This window comes from Triticum aestivum, chromosome 2B (genome assembly GCF_018294505.1).
Source record: "Triticum aestivum cultivar Chinese Spring chromosome 2B, IWGSC CS RefSeq v2.1, whole genome shotgun sequence".
NCBI lineage: Eukaryota > Viridiplantae > Streptophyta > Magnoliopsida > Poales > Poaceae > Triticum > Triticum aestivum.
In genome coordinates, this window is record NC_057798.1 from 425,448,543 (window position 1) to 425,470,067 (window position 21,525).

Genomic DNA, 21,525 nt, shown 5'->3' on the forward strand with positions numbered 1-21,525 from the left:
GGATCCCTTTAAGTGCAACCAAGAAAATTATTACATCAAGGGGTGCAACTATGCCGACAAAAGTTGAAGAATTGTTCGATCCGCACTCAGGGCAATGGGATGAACTACTCATACGTGATGTTTTCTCTCCGGTTGATGTTCAGCGTATTCTGCAAATTTCACTTAATGTTCAACTCATTGAAGACTTTATCACCTGGAATTATACTTGCTCGGGATCTTTTTCAGTTCATCGGTGTACCATAGAGAATTTGATCATCAATATGGAGGTCGTCTTATGAGGTCTGGTGGGCAGGGAAATACCCACATTAATATGATTTTAAAGGAGTTTTGGCGGTTGAGAGTCCCAGGAAAGATTAAACACTTTGTTTGGAAGGTTCTCTGGGGTACCCCCTGTTATGGAACTCTAGCGGGACGCCATCCCATGCTCAGCTCAATGTCCGATTTGCTTGGTCAGATGTGAGGATGTTCAACACTGTTTGTTTACCCGTCGACGAGCAAAGGACGTTTGGTCTGAGTTGGGCTTGTCTGAGATTACACAACAAGCGGCGATGGAAGATCGTTCAGGCTCAATCACTATGACAATTTTGGCAAGATTGAATTCATTCTCGGGTGAGGTGCCTACAACGGAGCTAGTTGTAATTGCGGTTTGGTACTTATGGTGGCAGCACCGACAATCTGTGAAAGGGGAAATGATAGAGTCACCCGAGAGATCCGCGATAACAATTAAGGTACTAGCAACAAATTCTGTTATATCTCTAGCCCCTAACAACCGGTCAAAAAGAGTGATTACACGTGGAAGAAGCCAAGCCATGGGATTGAGTTGACGCCTCATTTCAGTCTGAAACTTTGTCGGGTGCTACTGGAGCTATCGTTCGGGATGATCGGGATAACTTTATAGCATCGGCAACATGGTTTCTACCCCAAGTGAGTACCGTTGATTCAGCAGAAATTATTGTTATTAGGAATGGCTTATAGCTGGCAGCAAATATTGAGTGTATCAGTATGGTTTTGGAGTCAGATTGTTCCTTTGTTGTTGATGCTATGATCGAACTTGATGCATATGTTGGACTGGATGTGGTGACTATCATGGAGACTAAGCAACTAAGCATGGACTTTGTAAAAATCTCTTACCAACACTGTTGCCGAGAGGCGAATGAAGTTGCACATGGCTTAGCAAGAAACTCTTTTAGCACTAGATCTTCTAGTTTTTGGACATCTTCAATCCCTGACTTCATTTCTCACCTTATTGTACACGATATGACAATAATTTGAAAAATATAAAGTCTGCTTATTGTAAAAAAAGAGTTAAAACTGCTACCATTAATATGGATAGAAGAGAGTATATTTAGAAATTTAGAAACATTATAATTGTGCATCCTAGGAGCTCTCTCACGCCATCGCTGATTTCGGCCGTCTGATCAATTGTCCCGGTCATTCTTATTCGTTCGATCCCTCGAGCACGCCGTGTGCCCCGATTGGGCAGATTCGTGAAGGGTCGTTACTCCCGTAGTATTTTTGAAGGCTCATGGTTCATCCAAGTTTGTGTACCTGTTTCACCGCATCGAGCATATGCCCTTCCCGACGAATCGAGTATACAGGAATAGAGATAGTAGCAAATCTAGAAGTTTTTTTTATAGAAATGATTAGAGGCAAAATAAGTGGCGCAATGCGCAAATGATCAAATTCCCCCTTCGGAGATCGAAGCGTTGGCGTCCTCGCTCCCAACCGAGAAAACCTCGCCGTTTCTCCAACCACTTCTAAACCCCTGCTCTCGTAGCTAGGGTTTGAGTCTGCTGCTCGCGCAGCCACGCCATGGCTACCACGCCGGCGCTCCACGACGCGCTGCTCGACTTTACTTCGCGGGAGAACTGGGACAAGTTCTTTGCCCTCCGCGGCGATGGCGACAGCTTCGAGTGGTACGCGGAGTGGCCGCAAATCAAGGCCCCGCTCCTGTCGATGCTCCTTGGGGAAGAGGGGACGGAGATCCTTGTCCCGGGGTGCGGGAGCTCGTCGCTCTCGGAGCAGCTGTACGACCTGGGGTTCCGCCGCATCACCAACGTCGACTTCTCCCGTGTCATCGTGGCCGACATGCTCCGCCGGCACGCCCGTGTGCGCCCTCAGATGCGTTGGCGCGTCATGGACATGACCAATATGCAGGTACGGCCTCCTGCGTCCATGAATTGCGGTTGCACCGTGCCAATTTAGAATTTGTCTGTTCATTTGTGCTGGATTTAGTTGGAGTACAGTAATGAGGTTTGCAATGCTCGATTGGACCTGATGTTGTAATGGAACACAATTTTAGCCACTGAATGAAGAACAGCGTTTTCTGTTATGAACATCAATACCATAACTAGAATTAGATTTCCTACCTATAGAACCGGTTGGTTTAGGTTCCATGGACGAGTATCCGTGTGTTGTCAGTGCATAGTCTTGTAACTGAACTGATATGTTGTCCCTCTGAGATAGCTTCCAGAAGATACTTATGGTTTTAGCTAAAAACAAAATGGAAATATTTACCCTGTTGTTATTCAGAATGACCTTGGTATTACATCTGCTGGGCAACATTTGTGATTCCACTTAACATGTGAACTGAAGTCAGTAGTGCTGTTCCCAAGTATACTTTTATTAAATTTCAATTGCTTTATGCTTCTCATTTCCCATGCCGTTTGTAAGGATTTTTGTTGGCTTCTATGCTTTATTTGTTTAGCAACCTGTAACAAACATTCTTGTGGAAGCCGCCTTACATCCCAAATTGGCAGTTTCCAGATGGTTCGTTTGATTTCATACTTGATAAGGGAGGATTGGATGCTCTTATGGAGCCGGAGGTTGGCACAAAACTGGGGATGAAATATCTAGACGAGGTATTTCGGTTTTGTGTTTGTTTAAATTTACTCCCATTTACTTGCTGTAATCTAGTAGGCTTGATGGAAATATTATTTTCTTCATGTCATGCCTGACTAAGCAGGCACCTTTTTCAGGCCGAGAGGGTTTTGAAGTCAGGCGGGAAATTTGCATGCTTTACTCTAGCAGAATCCCATGTTTTAGGTGAACTTCAATCACTTACTGACAACAGGATGTTTCGCAGTTGCCACCTTGTACCTTCTCCATATTTTTTTGGCTTTTAACTTGACATATGCATATGCGTGATTTTGAATTTGACATGGTTCCAATTTGGCAGTTACACTTCTTTTACTGTGTTACTCTGTGAGTGACCACTTGGTTTTAAGCTCTGTATTAGTACAAATAAAAAGGTCATGAGATTTTGAAAATGCCTTTACCAGAAAATCTATGATATTATTACAATGTATGATGTATCTGCAGCCAATATAGATACTTCTGAAGATTACAAAATAACAGATGGACTATTTTCTATGTAATCAACCAATTAATATTGAAACCTTGTTTAAACTCTTTTTTCTACTTTCTCTTGTAGACCTACTTTTGTCTGAGTTCAGGTTTGGATGGGATATGACTATTCAAGCTATAGCTAGTGAACCCTCTAGCAAGTCTGCCTTCCAGACCTTCATGGTGGTCATGGTAAAAGGGAAGATGGGTGTTGTACGCACAATAAAATCACTAGTGGACCAGTCTGCTGAATACTGTAACATGCAACAGGTACTGTTATGTTCGTCTGATATAGTCCCTCTGTTCCGTAATGTAGTGCGTATAGATATTTTCAAGAAGTCAAACTTTGACCAAGTTTATAGAGAAAACTATTTATATCTACAATACCAAATATATAAAATATGAGACTACTTGTAATGAATCGATATATGCTTGGCATTCTAGATGAAATGCTTTTCTCCAAAAACTTGGTCAAAGTTTGTGAGGTTTGACTTTTCAAAAAATCTATATGCACTACATTATGGAATGGAGGGAGTAAATATTATGAAATACTATAAATAATTAAGTTCTTGTCAGGACTTACATTTTACTCGATGTTCTATGTTGGTGCTACAGGCAAATGCAGTAATTCATGCTCTGCAAAACGAGAACAAAATCCGGGAGTCACACAATTCTGGTGTTGATATACTTTTCTCGTTGCGAGATCTTCAGCTGGGCGCTATTGGAGATCTAAAGGTTATTGTCCCAGGACGAAGGAGGCAGTTAATTCTCGGTGAACAAGGAAGCTCACTGTATTGCTACAAAGCTGTTTTAATGGATGCCAAGAATCAAAACGAGACATTTGTATACCACTGTGGAGTTTTTATTGTGCCTAAGGTCTGTTATATATTGTCAATTCGCACCTGTGCCTATGCAGTATTTTTTTATTACTATTACTGTTTAACTGAATCCCTTAGCCAATCATTGCCTCTATCTTGCAATAAACCTTCAAAAACTGAGACACAGTAGAAATGTAAAATTTCTTGATCAAGATTTACGTGGGTCTGTTTGCAGCTTTGGGACTATTTTGTTTTCTTACTGATTTAATCCTTTAATCTATGCATTTTATGCCAATCTTACTGTCAATGTGATCTTCATTGATGTGTTAGTTTTGTGTCCATATTCTTATTATCGCCTGAAAACGTGCTATGGTGGTACACACGAAGTTGCCTTAAATTGGAGTCCACATGATACACAAAGTTGCCTCAGACTAGAGTATACATGGACTATTATCATGTCGATGCCATACCATTCTATTTCCCTCTCTATTGTCACTGTAAAATATTGTTGAGGAATTCGTTAACTGCTAGCTGCTCGGATGGCTGGCGAGTAGGGGATTAATAGGCTAATCAGCCATTTAACCAATTAATTGGCTGATTTATCAGTTTATTGGCTATTCGGTGACCCTACGAGTAGGGATTAATCTACAAGTTAACGGGTTAATCGGATGATTTCTTGAACAGAGGTAAATTCCGATTGCTGGAGATAAGAAATTGTCGTACAAATATGTCAACAAACTCAAATTTTACTGTGGATGTGATGTGGATGCTGTAATCGTGTATTGGTCTTTAAATCCCAAGAGAAAGCTTAAAAGAGAGAAGAAATGGGGACATGTAGTTAATGCTTCTTTGTGCAATTCGACAGAAGCTTAGGATTCTGGAAGAGTTACAGAGTGCACAACAATAATAGTGCAACTAATGACTACTGAAGCAAGTTACTCCCTCCATTCCATAATGTGGTGCATATAGATTTTTTCAAAAAGTCAATTAACTTTGACCATGTTTAGAAACTATTTACAATTATAATACCAAATGGATGTCATTGGATACATTGTGAGTTAAATTTTAATATTGTTTATGTTTGGTATTGTAGATATAGATAGTTTTCACTTGGTGGTCAAAGTCTGCTAAGTTTGACTTTTCATAAAATCTATACGCACTGCATTATGGAATGGAGGGAGTATTGTTTATGTAGAAGAACTAACTTCCATCTTGAGGACAGTTTTTTCAGCCTGGGAAGTGGATAAGTCAGCAGGCTAAGCATGCATATTCAGTGTTTGAATGAGATTAATGCTGTCGTTCTTATCATACTGCAATCATGAATCTGCTGGATTAAATGCAGCTATTTGTTAGAGCTACAGATGCTAATGTATATGTTGTTTGATTTGAGGGACTGCCTTATGCTAGTGTGTTGGTCTGTCAACCAATTAACCCATGATTTTGGGGGTGGACCCCATCCCCCATATTTCTGTATCCCTGTGCTTATGAGGGTCGAGGTGGTTGACAGACTAACCCATTAAATTTCTCAAACAAAGTATGTGGATAGGTTTGATGAATGGTCCACTCCAGTCCTGTTCCATTTTAATTTCAAACTAACTGATACTAATTTATAAAATTCTAGCCCTCTTAAACTTTTTAGGAGTTATTAGTTTTCTAACGTTTAGTGGCATGGAGAACTTTGTGGATTTTGTGTGATCTTCAATGTTCATTCTTGATGTAAGTTTTACGATTTATCTCCTCACATGAGGAATCTTATTGTTTTAATAGATCTTAAGTAATGAGCAATCAGGACTGGGAATAGATCACTGAGACAAACTTCACTTAGTGGATTGGCCTCACAATTATATGGGACTAACCCCTGCATTATTAGGATCTTATTCATGCCATTTTTTTTTCATCTATTGGGAATTAAGAATTTTCCATCTTTAATATTCTTAATTTGGTTCAAGTCCAGTAGTAGTCCACAAATGACGGATATGCACACCCAGCAATGCTTTGCTGAATATTTTTTAATCTCCTTATCATGATTTCCTGCTTTATTAGTACTAATCTTCAAGGATGAAAGGAGGCAAGGCGATGGGCCCTGATTGTATCCCCATTGAGGTGTGGAAAGGCCTCGGGGACATAGCGATAGTATGGCTAACCAAGCTTTTCAACCTCATTTTTCGGGTAAACAAGATGCCAGAAGAATGGAGACGGAGTATATTAGTACCAATCTTGAAGAACAAGGGGGATGTTTAGAGTTGTACTAATTACCGTGGAATTAAGCTGATGAGCCATACAATGAAGCTATGGGAGAGAGTCATTGAGCACCGCTTAAGAAGAATGACAAGCGTGACCAAAATCAGTTTGGTTTCATGCCTGGGAGGTTGACCATGGAAGCCATTTTCTTGGTACGACAACTTATGGAGAGATACAGGGAGCAAAAGAAGGATTTGCATATGGTGTTCATTGACTTGGAGAAGGCCTATAATAAGATACCGCGGAATTTGTGGTGGGCCTTGGACAAACACAAAGTCCCAGCAAAGTACATTACCCTCATCAAGGACATGTACGATAATGCTGTGACAAGTGTTCGAACAAGTGATATCGACAATGATGACTTCCCGATTAAGATAGGACTCCATCAGGGGTCAGCTTTGAGCCCTTATCTTTTTGCCCTTGTGATGGATGAGGTCACAAGGGATATACAAGGAGATATCCCATGGTGTATGCTCTTTGCGGATGATGTGGTGCTAGTGGACGATAGTCGGACGGGGGTAAATAGGAAGTTAGAGTTATGGAGACAAACCTTGGAATCGAAAGGGCTTAGGCTTAGTAGAACTAAAACCGAGTACATGATGTGCGGTTTCAGTACTACTAGGTGTGAGGAGGAGGTTAGCCTTGATGGGCAGGTGGTACCTCAGAAGGACACCTTTCGATATTTGGGGTCAATGCTGCAGGAGGATGGGGGTATTGATGAAGATGTAAACCATCGGATCAAAGCCGGATGGATGAAGTGGCGCCAAGCTTCTGGCATTCTCTGTGACAGAGAGTGCCACGAAAGCTAAAAGGCAAGTTCTACAGGACGGTTGTTCGACCAGCAATGTTGTATGACGCTGAGTGTTCGCCGACTAAAAGGCGGCATGTTCAACAGTTAGGTGTGGCGGAGATGCGTATGTTGAGATGGATGTGTGGCCACACGAGGAAGGATAGAGTCCAGAATGATGATATACGAGATAGAGTTGGGGTAGCACCAATTGAAGAGAAGCTCGTCCAACATTGTCTGAGATGGTTTGGGCATATTCAGCGAAGGCCTCCAGAAGCTCCAGTGCATAGCGGACGGCTAAAGCGTGCGGAGAATGTCAAGAGAGGTCGGGGTAGACCGAATTTGACATGGGAGGAGTCCGTTAAGAGAGACCTGAAGGATTGGAGTATCACCATAGAACTAGCTATGGACAGGGGTGCGTGGAAGCTTGCTATCCATGTGCCAGAGCCATGAGTTGGTCGCGAGATCTTATGGGTTTCACCTCTAGCCTACCCCAACTTGTTTGGGGCTAAAGGCTTTGTTGTTGTTGTTGTTGTTGTTGTTGTATCATCATTTCCTGCTTTATCTCTGTAATGGAGCCTATAAATATGCTGGCATCGATCCCATTTCAATTAATTAAATTTCTGTTACCCTAGTATGGTTTTTAATATAGTTGATCCCTCATTCTCATTAAGTCTCTGATTTATGGCTGTCGCTGTTTTTCCACCGCAACAAAATGGAAGTTCTTTATCTGTGAGAGTGGCCTGTTGGTCAACTAATCTTAACAACTAGGCTTTGCTTAACCACAGTAGCTTTCATTCGATGTTCACCGCATGTTTCAATATTGTACCCAAGAAAATAGAAAAGTACTCAAATAGTTCATCACTTCTGTCCATTCGTGATTGCTAACGAAAATACCTTCTTTCAGGCACGAGCTCAGGAATGGTTATTTGCTTCAGAGGAAGGGCAGTGGCTTGTTGTTGAAAGTGCAAAGGCTGCTCGTCTAATCATGGTATGCAGACTGCGTGTTTATCTCTTTGCTATCTAGGATATGTTGCTTCATTTTCATGGCTTATATTTGTGCTGTGCTAGGTATTCCTCGATAGCAGACATGCAAGTGCTGACATTGATGTTGTTAAGGTGATGTTTCTCATTATTGTGCGATTGCTAAAGGCCCCTATTTTTATGTCAGGTCGTAACATAATATTTTTGCTATTCGCAGAAGGATTTATCTCCTCTTGTTATGGATCTAGAACCTGAATATCCTGAAGAGACAGACCCTATGCCGTATGTCTCAGTGCTTTCTTTGTTAAATTCTGTCAGTACTTTCTACTACAAGTAGGCATTATCGTGTGCAGAAAGTAATTAATACATCAAATAACTAAGCCAAACTTTGCATTATGTATTCGGGCGAAAGAGTGTCCTGTCATTGGCCCATAGAAAAATTGATTTTATTTTAATAATATTATTCTAATGCCAAATAACTTTGATGTGTTTATTCTGCTCGTCACCCTATTTAGGAAAAGATATATCATCATCATCATTATTATCCCAGCCTTTTTGCTTATGATCCCACACCAATTGCATCCCTTAATTACAGGCACACCCTCTTCTTTTGCTCAACCGTGTGCATTCTAGCAACGGTAGGTTAAATTAATTTTATATTTGTCAATGCTCAAAAATAACATGGAGTAAATGATGTGGTTGTCCCTGTTCTGGTTTTTAATTTTTTATCAGTTAGGTAACTCTCTGTAACTAATTATATTGTAGTTGCAGATGTGCATTATGATGCAGTCTCTCGATTACCTTCGTCTTTGTTCTGAACATTGACCTGAAATTCAGTGAAATCTGCATTATCACTGTGCACTATTATGTTTGGAAATAGCTAGACTATTGTTGTTACATTTGATAGTAATATGCGCAAGCAAACTTTTAAGTGTGTGGTCCGTCTACAATTAATGCACTGACACATGACAACTGAATATCCTATTGTGCATTGATCACTACTCAGCTTATCTTATTTGGCTCTTTTCTAACTATTTATCGTATGACCTTTTTCAATTGGCTTTGTTCTAACTATTTTTGTTACTTCGGGGGTGCTGGTGCATCAAACCTATGCAGATTCATGATGGCTAGTGATGGCGTGAAACAAAGAGATATTCTGCAGGAGGTATTGTTAATGTCCAAAAAAAATTCCACCTCGAAAAAAACTGTCTAATTTTATCAGGAAATCTAGTCCAGTGGCAATGATTCTTGCCCTTTCTTCTTAGGGTCAACATTAACAAATTAGCCTAAGTTTGGTGGAAAGGTCTATCTTGGACAGTTGAACCCCCAACTACACAATATATACCAAGTATTTTTTTACCCTCAGTTTTATAACCTGGCCATCTTGAATCCATACACGGTTTTGAGGGTTATGTCATTGCTGTGATGTATGACGTGGATGGTTTGGCCAAAGTGGCGCAAAGATGGCTGACAGTGTAGATTTTATATTGATTCCACTTTAATTTCATCCTAGAAACTAATTCTGAGTTCAGGGAATGGCTGAACAACTGTAGAAAAATTTGGCGATCAATTTTGATTGGCCTAATCAGATAATATTTCTTCAGAAATCCGCGTTTGGGGGTGGGTGAGTGTCCTGTCTTGTCTAGTTTGATTTTTTTTGTAAGCTGAACTTTTAGATTAAATCATTGGAAATCATAATAATAATCCATATTGTCGTATGTGCCACTTTCACGAAACCGGCATATGCCTTGACATCACATTGCCATTTGAGTTATTTGGTCTTGACACTTGAGGGTCTCCAATACCTGGTTTTGTCGCGGGGTTGGGTGGGGGGTGGGGGTGGGGGGTTCAACTCGGACATGTACCAGTTACCAAATTTCATGCTCCGAATTGGATTTGTTTCTTGATAAATTTCATGGTCCAAATTGGATTTGTTTCTCGATAAATTGTTTTTATCTAATGATTGTACTGTTCTAATATTCTCTCATCAAGTTCATTACTGCTAGACCGTAACAGTCAAAACCACTTCAACTCATCCAACAGATGTTCAACTGCAGCCTTTTCCTTTATAGATTCATGGGCACATAGTGAATGTCTTAATATGATTATCATTGTCGAATAAATTGGTGCAAGCATACAATTCCATCTGGGGTTTAGACCTTTGAAGTTGAAGTATGTCACTTGAGCAAACTGTTTCAAGCTGTGAGCTGATAAGATATAATGTTTCGCGTTCAACCAGAAGTCCAGGACCAGTTTAGCTGCTTCTCATTCTAAAGCTTTTTAGTCCTAGTGTTGTCGTCTAACTTCTAGTTTTGAACATCTTGTTTGATAAGAACCTTTGCTTTCCCTTTATTCGTCTGCTTGTCATATTGTCTTCTGGACTATTTTGGTTGCACTTTACCATTGATGATCAGTATTCTTGCGCTGGATTCTCACTGATCATAGTAGCTCACATTGTTATGAACTTCAGTTCATAGGCGTAAATACTGGCTGAAGAGAGGCCGGATGGCAAAACTCGAGGGGACTGGGATGCATGAAGAGAAATTTCATTGGTACTTGTACCAAGGTTGAGTAGGGAATTAATAGGAAAATAGCTCTATCTTTAGCAATTACTAATTGATACTCCAAATAACTGGATTGTGTCCTAGGAAAACTCATCAGATGTTTTGGAAACTAGAAGGCTGACGACGAAGTCTCGCACATATTCGTCATGGAGACCACTGCCTTGATGCTGTATAAACAGTGCCATGCAGTCGTGCACAGGATCAGTATTGTAGCTCCAGGATTCAGAAGGCCTTACCTCATCAATCGAGGTTTCCTAAACATCTGATTAGTTTACCAGGCTATGGATGGTTATTTGGAATGTCACTTGGTTTTCTTAAAATATGGTTGGTTCACTGCTATTACATCCTCTTTGTGAGGACGAGCATGGTAAGAGTGTCACATGCAAACCAAGAATGATGAATTAGTGAGCTTGAATTCATTCCTATTGCCCCTCCCTTCAAGCTGTCATTGCATGGTAACTACTATCAGAAACCTGTCAAAAAAAGGACTACTCCTAGAAACCAGGGTTTATGCTACCCTCTCCAAAAAGTTGAACAGACACGCTTCCTTCCATAGATGGTATCTTATATACAAGATATGTATATAGTGCTCGGTGTGTTGTTCAATTTTTTCGGTGATGTTATCCATCTTCCTAGGACACTGGACCGAGTAAACTATCTGAGAATGAGATTGTTATCATTTGGCAGGATTAAATTAACTGTCAGATATTTGTAAACTTGTGTAATTGCTTGGGAGGATCCATCTAATGAATTTTCTTGGAGTATATTGTTAAGTATATATGTTGTGTTTGTCTTGTACAGGCCCAGGCCCATAGTCTAGAGTGAGGCCCAGGCCCATGTAACCTTGTATATCTCTCTCTCCTCCTCAATACAAAAAACTGTTCGGTCATTCTCTCTAAATCACGTTCTCTAACATGGTATCAGACCAGGACCAAACCCTAGTCCCTCTTCCAGCCGCCACCCATGAAATCGCCGCCGGTGAGGTGATTCAGGCGGATCTGTCTGGTGAGGAGACATCCACATCGCTGCCCCATCCCATCTTCGTCATCAACCTGTAGGAGCTGCTCTCCAGCAGCTCCTCTGTGTGTCCTCACAACTACTCTGTGAGAATACTTCCCCTGCTCTCCAGCAGCCATCTCCAGCAAGCTCTTGGTGCCTTCCCTGCTCTACAGCAAGCTCCAGGCGTTCCCCTCCTATATAGCAAGATCCAGCAAGCTCCTCCTTCTATCCAGTGAGATCCAGCAAGCAGCAGCCAGCCTAGTGGGTTGCTGCTCTTGTTTGTGGCTGTCTGCTGCTCATCTCTTGTTGCTGCCTGCAGCTGCTATCAAATTGGGTGTTTCCAGCTGCTGGCCGCTCACCACTATGGCAAGAAATGATTTCGGATTTGGTTCTTTGATCATAGATATCAAGCTTGATGGTTCAAACTACAGGGAATGGGCATTTTCTGCCCGGACTGTCTTGAGGACGGCTGGTTTTGTTTCTCATCTGACAGATGATCCACCTAGTCCAAATGATGATGCAGCAAGGAAGTCTTGGCAAAAGATCGATGATCGTGTGATGGGAGTTTTAATTCTGGGTGTTGAACCCTCACTCCGAATGAGTCTTGAGCATCACACTTCAGCTAAAGAGATATGGAAGTACTTTGAGCAGCGCTACCTTCAGCCCAGCAGTGCACTTCATTTCTCCTTGTTGCAGAATTTACACAACACTCGGCAGCCAGAGGACATGTCCATAGAAGAGTACTATGGAGCTTTCACTCGCATCACTGGGCAGCTAGGTTCCATGGTTCCAAAGGGTAATTCTGGTTGTGAGTCATGTGCAGCGAAGGAAAAGTACGACCATCAGACTCTCATGTTTCAGTTTGTGATGGGTCTCAAGCCAGACTTTGAGAACATTCACACTCAATTGCTTGGTCGTACGACTCCTCCCACCTTGACAGAGGCACTTGCTAGCTTGATCGCTGAGGAGACTCGTCTCCGTTCTCTTGGGACTATTTCTGCGCAGACTCTACACACTAGTGTTCTGGCTTTTCCTCAGCGGCCAGGTGCCTCCAAGGGCACACCTTCAGCTGTCATCTGCTCGTTCTGCAAGAAGGCAGGACACCATAGAGATGGTTGTTTCAAGCTTCATCCAGAGCTGTTAGCTGAGTTTCAGGCTAGACGGGCCCTCAATCAGCAGCGTCATGCACCCCAGGCTCCTTATCAGCAGCAAGCGAGGGGTGCTTCTGCATCTGTTCTCTCTCAGCCCGCCGTTGCTGCAACCCAGCCTTGGGTTCTGGACTCTGGAGCTTCTTTCCATGTGACCTCTGATCGCTCTCAGCTTGTGTCTTGCCAGCCAGTGCGGGATGGTGCCTCTGTTCAGACTGCTGATGGTACACCTTGTTCTATTACTCATCAGGGTTCTCTTTGCACATCCAAGTTTTCTGTTCCTGCCATCTCCTTTGCTCCAGAGCTGTCCATGAATCTTATGTCTGTTGGCCAGCTTGCTGATATGAACTACTTTGTTGGTTTTGATGACTCATTTTGTTATGTGCAGGACCGTCAGAGCAAGAGGGTCATTGGAACTGGCCATCGCCGTAGAGGATCCACATCCCTCTACATCCTTGACACCTTACACCTTCCTTCAGCTTCCACCACATCCGCGTTCCGGATGGTTGCATCAACATCAAGATCCACTTCGTCGTTTTCTTTTGCCCAGTGGCACCATCGCTTAGGTCACTTGTGTGGTTCTCGTTTATCTACCCTTGTTCGACAAGGTGTTTTGGGTCATGTTTCCATAGATGCTGGTTTTCACTGTAAGGGTTGTAAGCTAGGGAAACAAATACAGCTTCCATACTCTTCCAGCACTACTCATTCTAGTCATCCTTTTGATTTAGTGCACTCTGATGTATGGGGTCCTTCCCCCTTTGTTTCAAAAGGTGGCCACAAACATTATGTCATATTTGTTGATGATCACTCTCGACATACTTGGGTCTATTTTATGAAGCATCGTTCTGAGTTGTTTTCTATATATAAGGCTTTTGTACATATGGTCCATACTCAGTTTTCCAGTGATGTTCGTGTTTTTCGTTCTGACTCCGGGGGGGAGTATCTATCTATTGCTTTTTGTGAGTTTCTCTCATCTGAGGGTACTCTCCCTCAGTTTTCATGCCCTGGTGCCCATGCTCAGAATGGTGTTGCTGAGCGTAAGCATCGCCATATTGTTGAGACAGCTCGTACCCTTCTGATTTCTTCCTTTGTCCCCACTCATTTTTGGGGTGAAGCTATCTCAACTGCTGTTTATCTTATCAATCTCCAACCTTCTACTCGCCTTGAGGGCAAGTGTCCTGGTGAGGTTTTGTTTGGTTCTCCTCCCACGTATGACCACCTCCGTGTCTTTGGTTGTACTTGTTATGTTCTTTTAGCACCTCGTGAGCGTACCAAGTTGACTGCTCAGTCTGCTGAGTGTGTCTTCCTTGGATATAGTCTTGAACATAAGGGCTACCGTTGCTATGATTCTTCTGCTCGCCGCATTCGCTTTTCTCGCGATGTCACTTTTGTTGAGGATCAACCCTTCTTCTATTCCCCTTCCACTAAACCATCATCCTCAACTTCTTTAGAGTCTACCTCGTTTCTTTCACTTCCACCTATCTTTTTAGATGAGTCCATAGCTGAACAACCTTCCTCTGTCCTAACATCAGAACCATCTCCACCACATGTTTCATCTCCTTCCTCACCAGCTCCTTTCTCTCTTCCACTAGCTCCACCTCTAGATAGTCTTCCTTTCCATTACACTCGTCGTTATTCTACTCCTCCAGCCAGTACTTTCCATTACACTCGTCGTTCTAAAGTTCCATGTGACACGCAGTCATCTATGCCTTTGTCTTCTACTCCTCCAGCCAGTACTACTGATCCTTGCACTGACGGCTCTTCTCTAGCAACGCGATACAAGAAGGACTTGTATGCAGGGGTTGTTTCTGAGCCTAGTACCTATCAGGAGGCAGTTGTGTCACCTGAGTGGCAACTGGCTATGTCTGAGGAGCTTGCAGCCTTAGAGCGTACTGGTACATGGGATTTGGTACCATTACCTCCTCGTTCAGTCCCTATCACTTGCAAATGGGTGTATAAGGTTAAAACCAAGTCAAATGGTTCTGTGGAACGCTACAAGGCTCGCCTTGTTGCAAGAGGTTTTCAGCAGTCTCATGGGAAAGATTATGATGAGACGTTTGCTCCTGTTGCTCACATGACTTCAGTTCGAACTCTAATTGCTGTGGCTGCTACTCGGTCATGGAAAATTTACCACATGGATGTGAAGAATGCCTTCCTTCATGGTGATTTACATGAGGAGGTTTATATGCAGCCACCTCCAGGTATCAAGGTTCCATTAGGTCATGTTTGTCGTCTTCGAAAGGCTCTTTATGGGCTTAAGCAAGCCCCTCGTGCCTGGTTTGAGCGGTTCAGTTCTGTGATTCAAGCTGCCGGTTTTTCTCCTAGCGAACATGACCCTGCACTCTTCATTCATACATCTGAGCATGGCCGTACATTGCTTCTACTTTATGTAGATGACATGTTGATCACTGGAGATGATGTTGGGTATATTGATTTTGTTAAGAAAAAATTGAGTGAACAATTTAAGATGTCAGATTTGGGGTCTCTCAGCTATTTTCTCGGGATTGAGGTTGAGCACACCGATGATGGTTACTATATCTCCCAGCAAAAGTACACTCAGGATTTGATTCTTCGCTCAGGTCTCACTGACACGCGCATTGCTGCTACACCTATGGAGCTTCATCTGCAGTTGCGTCCTACTGATGGCACTCCTCTTGAGGATCCCTCTCGCTACCGTCACATCGTCGGCAGTCTAGTGTACCTCACAGTGACCAGACCTGACATCGCACATGCAGTCCATATTCTCAGTCAATTTGTCTGTGCTCCCACCTCAGTTCATCATGGTCACCTATTCCGAGTCCTTAGGTATTTAAGGGGAACTACATCTCGCCGCTTGTTCTATGCTAATTCCAGTCAGCTCCAGCTTCATGCTTACTCTGATTCCACTTGGGCGAGTGATCCTATTGATCGTCGCTCGGTCACTGGCTATTGCATATTTCTTGGTACATCTCTCATTGCATGGAAATCAAAGAAGCAAACTGCCGTGTCTCGCTCCAGCGCCGAGGCAGAGCTTAGGGCTCTCTCTACTACTACAGCAGAGATTGTATGGCTTCGCTGGCTATTGGATGATCTTGGTGTCTTATGTCATACACCAACACCTCTTCTTTGTGACAGCACTGCTGCTATTCAGATTGCTAATGACCCAGTCAAGCATGAGTTGACCAAACACATTGGTGTGGATGCATTTTTCACTTGATCTCATTGTCAACAATCCACTGTTAAGCTACAATATGTCCCATCAGAGCTTCAAGTCGCAGATTTCTTCACCAAGGCACAAACTAGAGATCAGCATAGGTTTCACACTCTCAAACTTGGTGTATGAGATGCTCCTGACCCACCTTAAGTTTGAAGGGGGGGTGTTAAGTATATATGTTGTGTTTATCTTGTACAGGCCCAGGCCCATAGTCTAGAGTGGGGTATGTTGTGTTTGTCTTGTACAGGCCCAGGCCCATAGTCTAGAGTGAGGCCCAGGCCCATGTAACCTTGTATATCTCTCTCTCCTCCTCAATACAGAAAACTGTTCGGTCATTCTCTCTTCCTCACGTTCTCTAACATATATATCCTAAGAACCAGATGCTGGTTCCCTGTCTTGACCATTCCTGCACTGAATCAGAAAGCTGTGTGGACATCATCTGTTTGTGGATGGCATGATTCAGTTTGGGGTTTTGAGTGAGTGTCTCTGCCTCCTATGAAGAATCAACCTCGTCCTAGCTGGCTTTGGAGAGTTTGACATGTATTTGATTCTGTATAGATAGGACCGCAATAGTAAGGGAGGCAGCTGGAACTGGACTAATACGCCCATATGCTTTTATTTGAATTTTGAAAGCCGCATGATTCTCTAATTTGCTGTAATGTCGGATCACACACATCCAATACCTCGGCTGACCTTTTTGTGTGCATTTGAAGGTAACATCAGAAATAACAGGTCCTATGGTTGTGGAAGATGTTCTTTATGAAAATGTTGATGGAGATCAAAGCTGCATGTCTGAAAAAATGTTCCGACGACTTATTTTTAAAAGAAGTTCTGGCTTAGTGCAATCTGAAGCATTGTTAATCAGAGAATCACCAAGTGACGAGACGGACAGTAAGACCGAGAACTCATCTGCATCATCAAAAAAGAAGAGCCAGAAAAAGGGACTCACTGGTATTTTCCTATTTTTAATGTTAACCTCCAATGTTACTGCTATATTGTGTTGCTTTCCTTGTTGGCAGGAATAATCCATGCCCTTGATGGCTTTGGTTTGAGCTTACTTTTTTCGGCATTAGGCCTCTTGGCGTCATGGCTATGTATTCTGATAGTTTTGTTGCGAAATTTTGATTGTCTTAACATGTACAATAGGTTTCCAATCAAAACACTTCTATTTGTCGATAACCTTTTTGCATTTTAAATACAGTTAATTTCTAGATTAATGAAGAGAGCATTTCATGCATGGCATTGTTCTATATGAGTTATGCTCTGAATTCTTTCCAGTTGCTGTAACTATTTTTGTTCTACATGTTTACTTTGAGAATATTTGTTTAGTTATTCATCTGATACTAAATGATGCATGTTGATCTTCCCTCACTCTGGGTACTTGCGGAGAGTTGTAATATTTTTTGAAGTAATTCTAAACCTTTCAAAAATGGCCTAACTCCGAATTCTTTATGATTTTACTCCATTCCATTTTCTCTTATAATGCTTGTTAATCCTACTCGTTCTCAACTGAGATGCAAGCATTGTTGTATCTATCCTCTTTTTTTTTCTGTCAATGAGAGAAAAAACTGATCGGTTCTCCAGCATTCTCTTTTGCTGTTGGAATCAGGGTTCAAAATCCTGGTAGTAAAAGGCCCACAGGTATCTGTTTTTCCTAGAGGTTGCCTGGGAAACAAATCCTGAATTGCAAACATTTTCGTCAGATTTTTTATTCAAATAAGTGAAATAAGTGAAAATTGTTTTTGGGTTTCACCTCTAGCCTACCCCAACTTGTTTGGGACTAAAGGCTTTGCTGTTGTTGTTGTTGTTGTTGTTGTTGTTGTTGTTGTTGTTGTTGTTGCAAACTGCCCAGGAAAAACTAGTTTCTGCTGTAACTGGTGGAATTGATACTGTCTGTGATATTGGACTGTTTGTGAATCTAGAATTTCAAACCCTGGTTGGATAACTGTTGTTACCTCATTTTTATATTTCTACACCTACTGACGTTATTGGTCTTCACCTATGCAATAAGACAATCAAAATCAGGTACCACTTTACTTCTTATCTTACTTTAAGCCCAGAATTGGTTGGTCTTTATAATATGTAGGATCCAAGGACAGTCTCAGGGTTGACCATAGCTATCTTGGTAGCTCTTATCACAGTAGTATCATATGTGGGCTTTCTTTAGTTGCATCTGCTCTGAGTGCTGCGGCATCATCTGGAGAAAGGGTAAGTAATATGATATCATTATATGCTGAATGCCTGAACCTCTGCAATACCTTGAGTTATTAATTTTCCGTTAAAGCACTAAGTTCAATTTGTGATACTAGGTAGCAATTTATTTTGTAGGTCAGTACCACTATTGTAGGCCTTGGGGCCGGGAGTTTACCAATGTTTCTTCGTGGATGCCTCCCTCATCTTAATATTGAGGTAAAGGGAAATATTTCCAATTTTTGGTCGACTGATTGAACTGGGTGATCATACTTCCCAAAATTTACAGGTTGTTGAGTTGGACCCCATGATGGAGGAGGTAGCGGCGAAATATTTTGGCTTTTCAATGGATGAGCAATTGAAGGTGTATTTTGAACTATGTGAAATAAGTATATATTACATTTCAGTCACTTTCTTTTCTTTGAAAACATACATAGTGTTCTTAGTGCTGTTCTTATTATTTATATGACCATAAAAGCTTAGCAAGGTCTATTGCAACTGTTTAATGTGTTAAATGATTCTGATCGAAATATATTATATTCGTCTCTATGATGATTTTTGGAAGCAACATTTCCCTATGAATAAAGAATGATGGATGCTCTTTTTTCTTGTACTCTAGTAATGTAATACTGCATTCCTCCTCTAGGAATTCATGTTTAGGAGCTTAGTAGTACGTGTACTAACTAATAAGCATGATAATGAGCTATTTGTAGCATTGAGCCTCATTACATTTTCCCCTTCCCTTGCATTAGGTGCATTTGGGGGACGGAATCAAATTCATTGAAGAAAATGCCCATTCTGAACCAAATGGCAAAGACAGTGATGCAGTTAGAATTCTTATTGTTGATGTTGATTCATCTGATCTAAGGTGCAGTCCCTCAACTTTTCTTTGTTGTCATCCACCGTTCAGTTTCTGTTCTTTTTGCCAAACAGTTCACATCAATAGACTCTAACTTGGGAGTCCTGGTTACAGTTCTGGGTTGTCTTGCCCCCCAGCAAACTTTGTCGAAGATGCTTTCCTTATGTCAGCAAAAAGGTTCCTTTCAGCTGGGGGCCTTCTCATCATCAATCTAGTCGCGCGATCATCTGCAGTCAAGGAAATGGTCATTTCACGATTGAAAGCGGTAAGAAGGGTATAGGGCACGCATGTGTTCCTAACTGCATAGGTGTAAGTACAGCTATTGTTAGATTTAACGATTTTCTATTTATCTAGGTCTTTGAAAACCTATACTCACTGCAACTTGAAGAAGACGTGAACGAAGTTCTGTTTGCGTCCCCAAGCAAAAGATACCTGGAAATCGATCACCTTGATGAGGCTGCAACTAAACTGAAGGCTATGCTGAAATTCCCGGTGGATGTGGAATCAGATATGAAGAATTTGCAGAGGCTGCAGTAGTATAGGCATCTGTGCTTGTGAGGCACCATCCATTACTCCCGGCACTCAGATATGAAGAATCTGCAGAGGATGCAGTAGCCGGTAGGTGTAGGCTTCTGTATTGCAGATAATGCAGTATATGTGGAATCTAGCTTTTCCAAGCATGATGAATTTAATTTTCTCTTCTTCATTATATACCCCAAAGGTGTCCTCCCTTAATTTGGGATGAAAAAAGTGCTCGGATCTTCCGTGATGTTTCAGCCATAGTGACCAATTCTAGAATCGAATGTTCTGTAGAGGGTCATGACTAGAATGAAAAGAATCGGGGGAAGCAGATCCCATTGCCATGACACTCCTGTGAACAAGGGAAGAGGGATCTCCCATTGGTTTAGGACTATTGAGGATGATGAAACTCAGATCCCCCACAAAAAAGTGAAACCAAGCCGCTGCCAACTTGGAGAAGGTAGGCTCAGTTTATAAAGTCGAAAGCCTTTTTTTATGAGCTGGCAGGAGCGACCATTTCATCAAGAAGACAAACATAGTAGTCATGCTTTGCCCCAGTCAAAATAAATAAATAAATAGTAGTCATGCTTTTGACGGAAAATGCCCAAACCCATGGAAAAACTCCACGCCCTACTAGATGATGTCTTGGAGCATCTCCAACAGGCGTTCGAGCATCTCCAACAGACGACAGGCGTTCGAGCATCTCCAACAGACGCCGAACGCGGCGCGTGCAAAAAACAACTTTAGCGCGCGCCCATCGCCTGGTTTGTTACGGCGCGCTGCGCCCGCTCCAGCAACCGCGCTAAAATGCAGCGCGCGCGCTCGTTCTAAACTAGAAATGTAGGCATTTTTGAAAGCAGAAATTTTAAAAAACTAGATAGATTGCATAGATTAATTACATCCGAAACATAGATTGCATAAAATAAAAACAACAAACGATAAACATAGATTGCATTAATAAAAAAAATTACTCTAAGTCGCTATCATCATCACCACTATTATCCTTGGCGGTGTCATCCGAGGTAGTTAGCCAGATGTCCAGCCATCGGTCATCGTTCGGCGTGAAGAACTACCACTATTATCCTTGCTGCTCGGCGTGCTCCGCACGGTCTTCCGCCGTGTTCAGACGAGGCAGAGGGGCGAGGTTGAGCGCTTGCTCGAGCGTGTACACATCTTGGAAGTTCATCTGGCCGCGCGGCCGGCCTAGGCGCCACGCCGCCGCGTCGTACGCGCGGGCGGCCTGTCGCGCCGTCCCTTACGTGCCAAGGCCGAGCCGGAGTTCGCCGGAGCGTATCTCCGCGATGTAGCTGCCGTTGGGCCGCAGACGGACGCCGCGGTAGCCGGACGCTCCTCGGCGGCGCGGCGGCATGGCGGCGCGTCGGTGGCGGGGCGCTGGAGCGGCGCGTGGTAGAGAAGGAGAAGAAGAGGGGAAGAGAAAGCATGGAGAAGGCGCGTGGCGCGCGCAGTACTTTTATAGGCGCGCGCGAAGCGGCGCGCCAAATCTTGCGCGCGAGCTGGCTCCTTTTCGCGCGCGCGTTTCCCGCGGCTGCTGGAGGGCGGCAAACCGCCCCGCGCGCGCTAAAAGCTGGGTTTACCGCGCGCGCGTCGTTTGGGGCGTCTGTTGGAGATGCTCTTAGGCGAGGTGGGCAACCTCGACATGCGTCATTCTTGTGCCATTGAAAAATGTGACGGCCTGTTCTTTCCAAATGTTTCACATGGTGTAGATGAAGTGGCTTCTATGCTTGTAACTTTTGCCCTTTCACCGTAAAAAAGAATATTGCCCTTTTCCACATATCAGAATGCAAAGTTCAACTAGGCATCAATGCTACTCCCTCCATTCCTAAATATTTGTCTTTTTAAACAGTTCAAATGAACTAT

At 42.7% G+C, this 21,525-nt stretch overlaps 1 protein-coding gene across 1 annotated transcript; it reads left to right on the plus strand.

Moving 5' to 3' along the window:
• Positions 1-1,680: 1,680 nt before the first annotated feature.
• LOC123045281 (eEF1A lysine and N-terminal methyltransferase) lies at positions 1,681-19,839 on the plus strand. The gene is made up of 16 exons (XM_044468278.1): positions 1,681-2,157; positions 2,760-2,861; positions 2,979-3,045; positions 3,434-3,615; positions 3,961-4,221; positions 8,099-8,182; positions 8,263-8,310; positions 8,393-8,457; positions 9,292-9,340; positions 16,793-17,030; positions 18,166-18,287; positions 18,408-18,488; positions 18,559-18,633; positions 19,022-19,137; positions 19,243-19,393; positions 19,483-19,839. The coding sequence occupies exons 1-16, from the start codon at positions 1,813-1,815 to the stop codon at positions 19,663-19,665; spliced, it is 2,169 nt and encodes a 722-aa protein (XP_044324213.1). The 5' UTR covers positions 1,681-1,812; the 3' UTR covers positions 19,666-19,839.
• Positions 19,840-21,525: the final 1,686 nt, after the last annotated feature.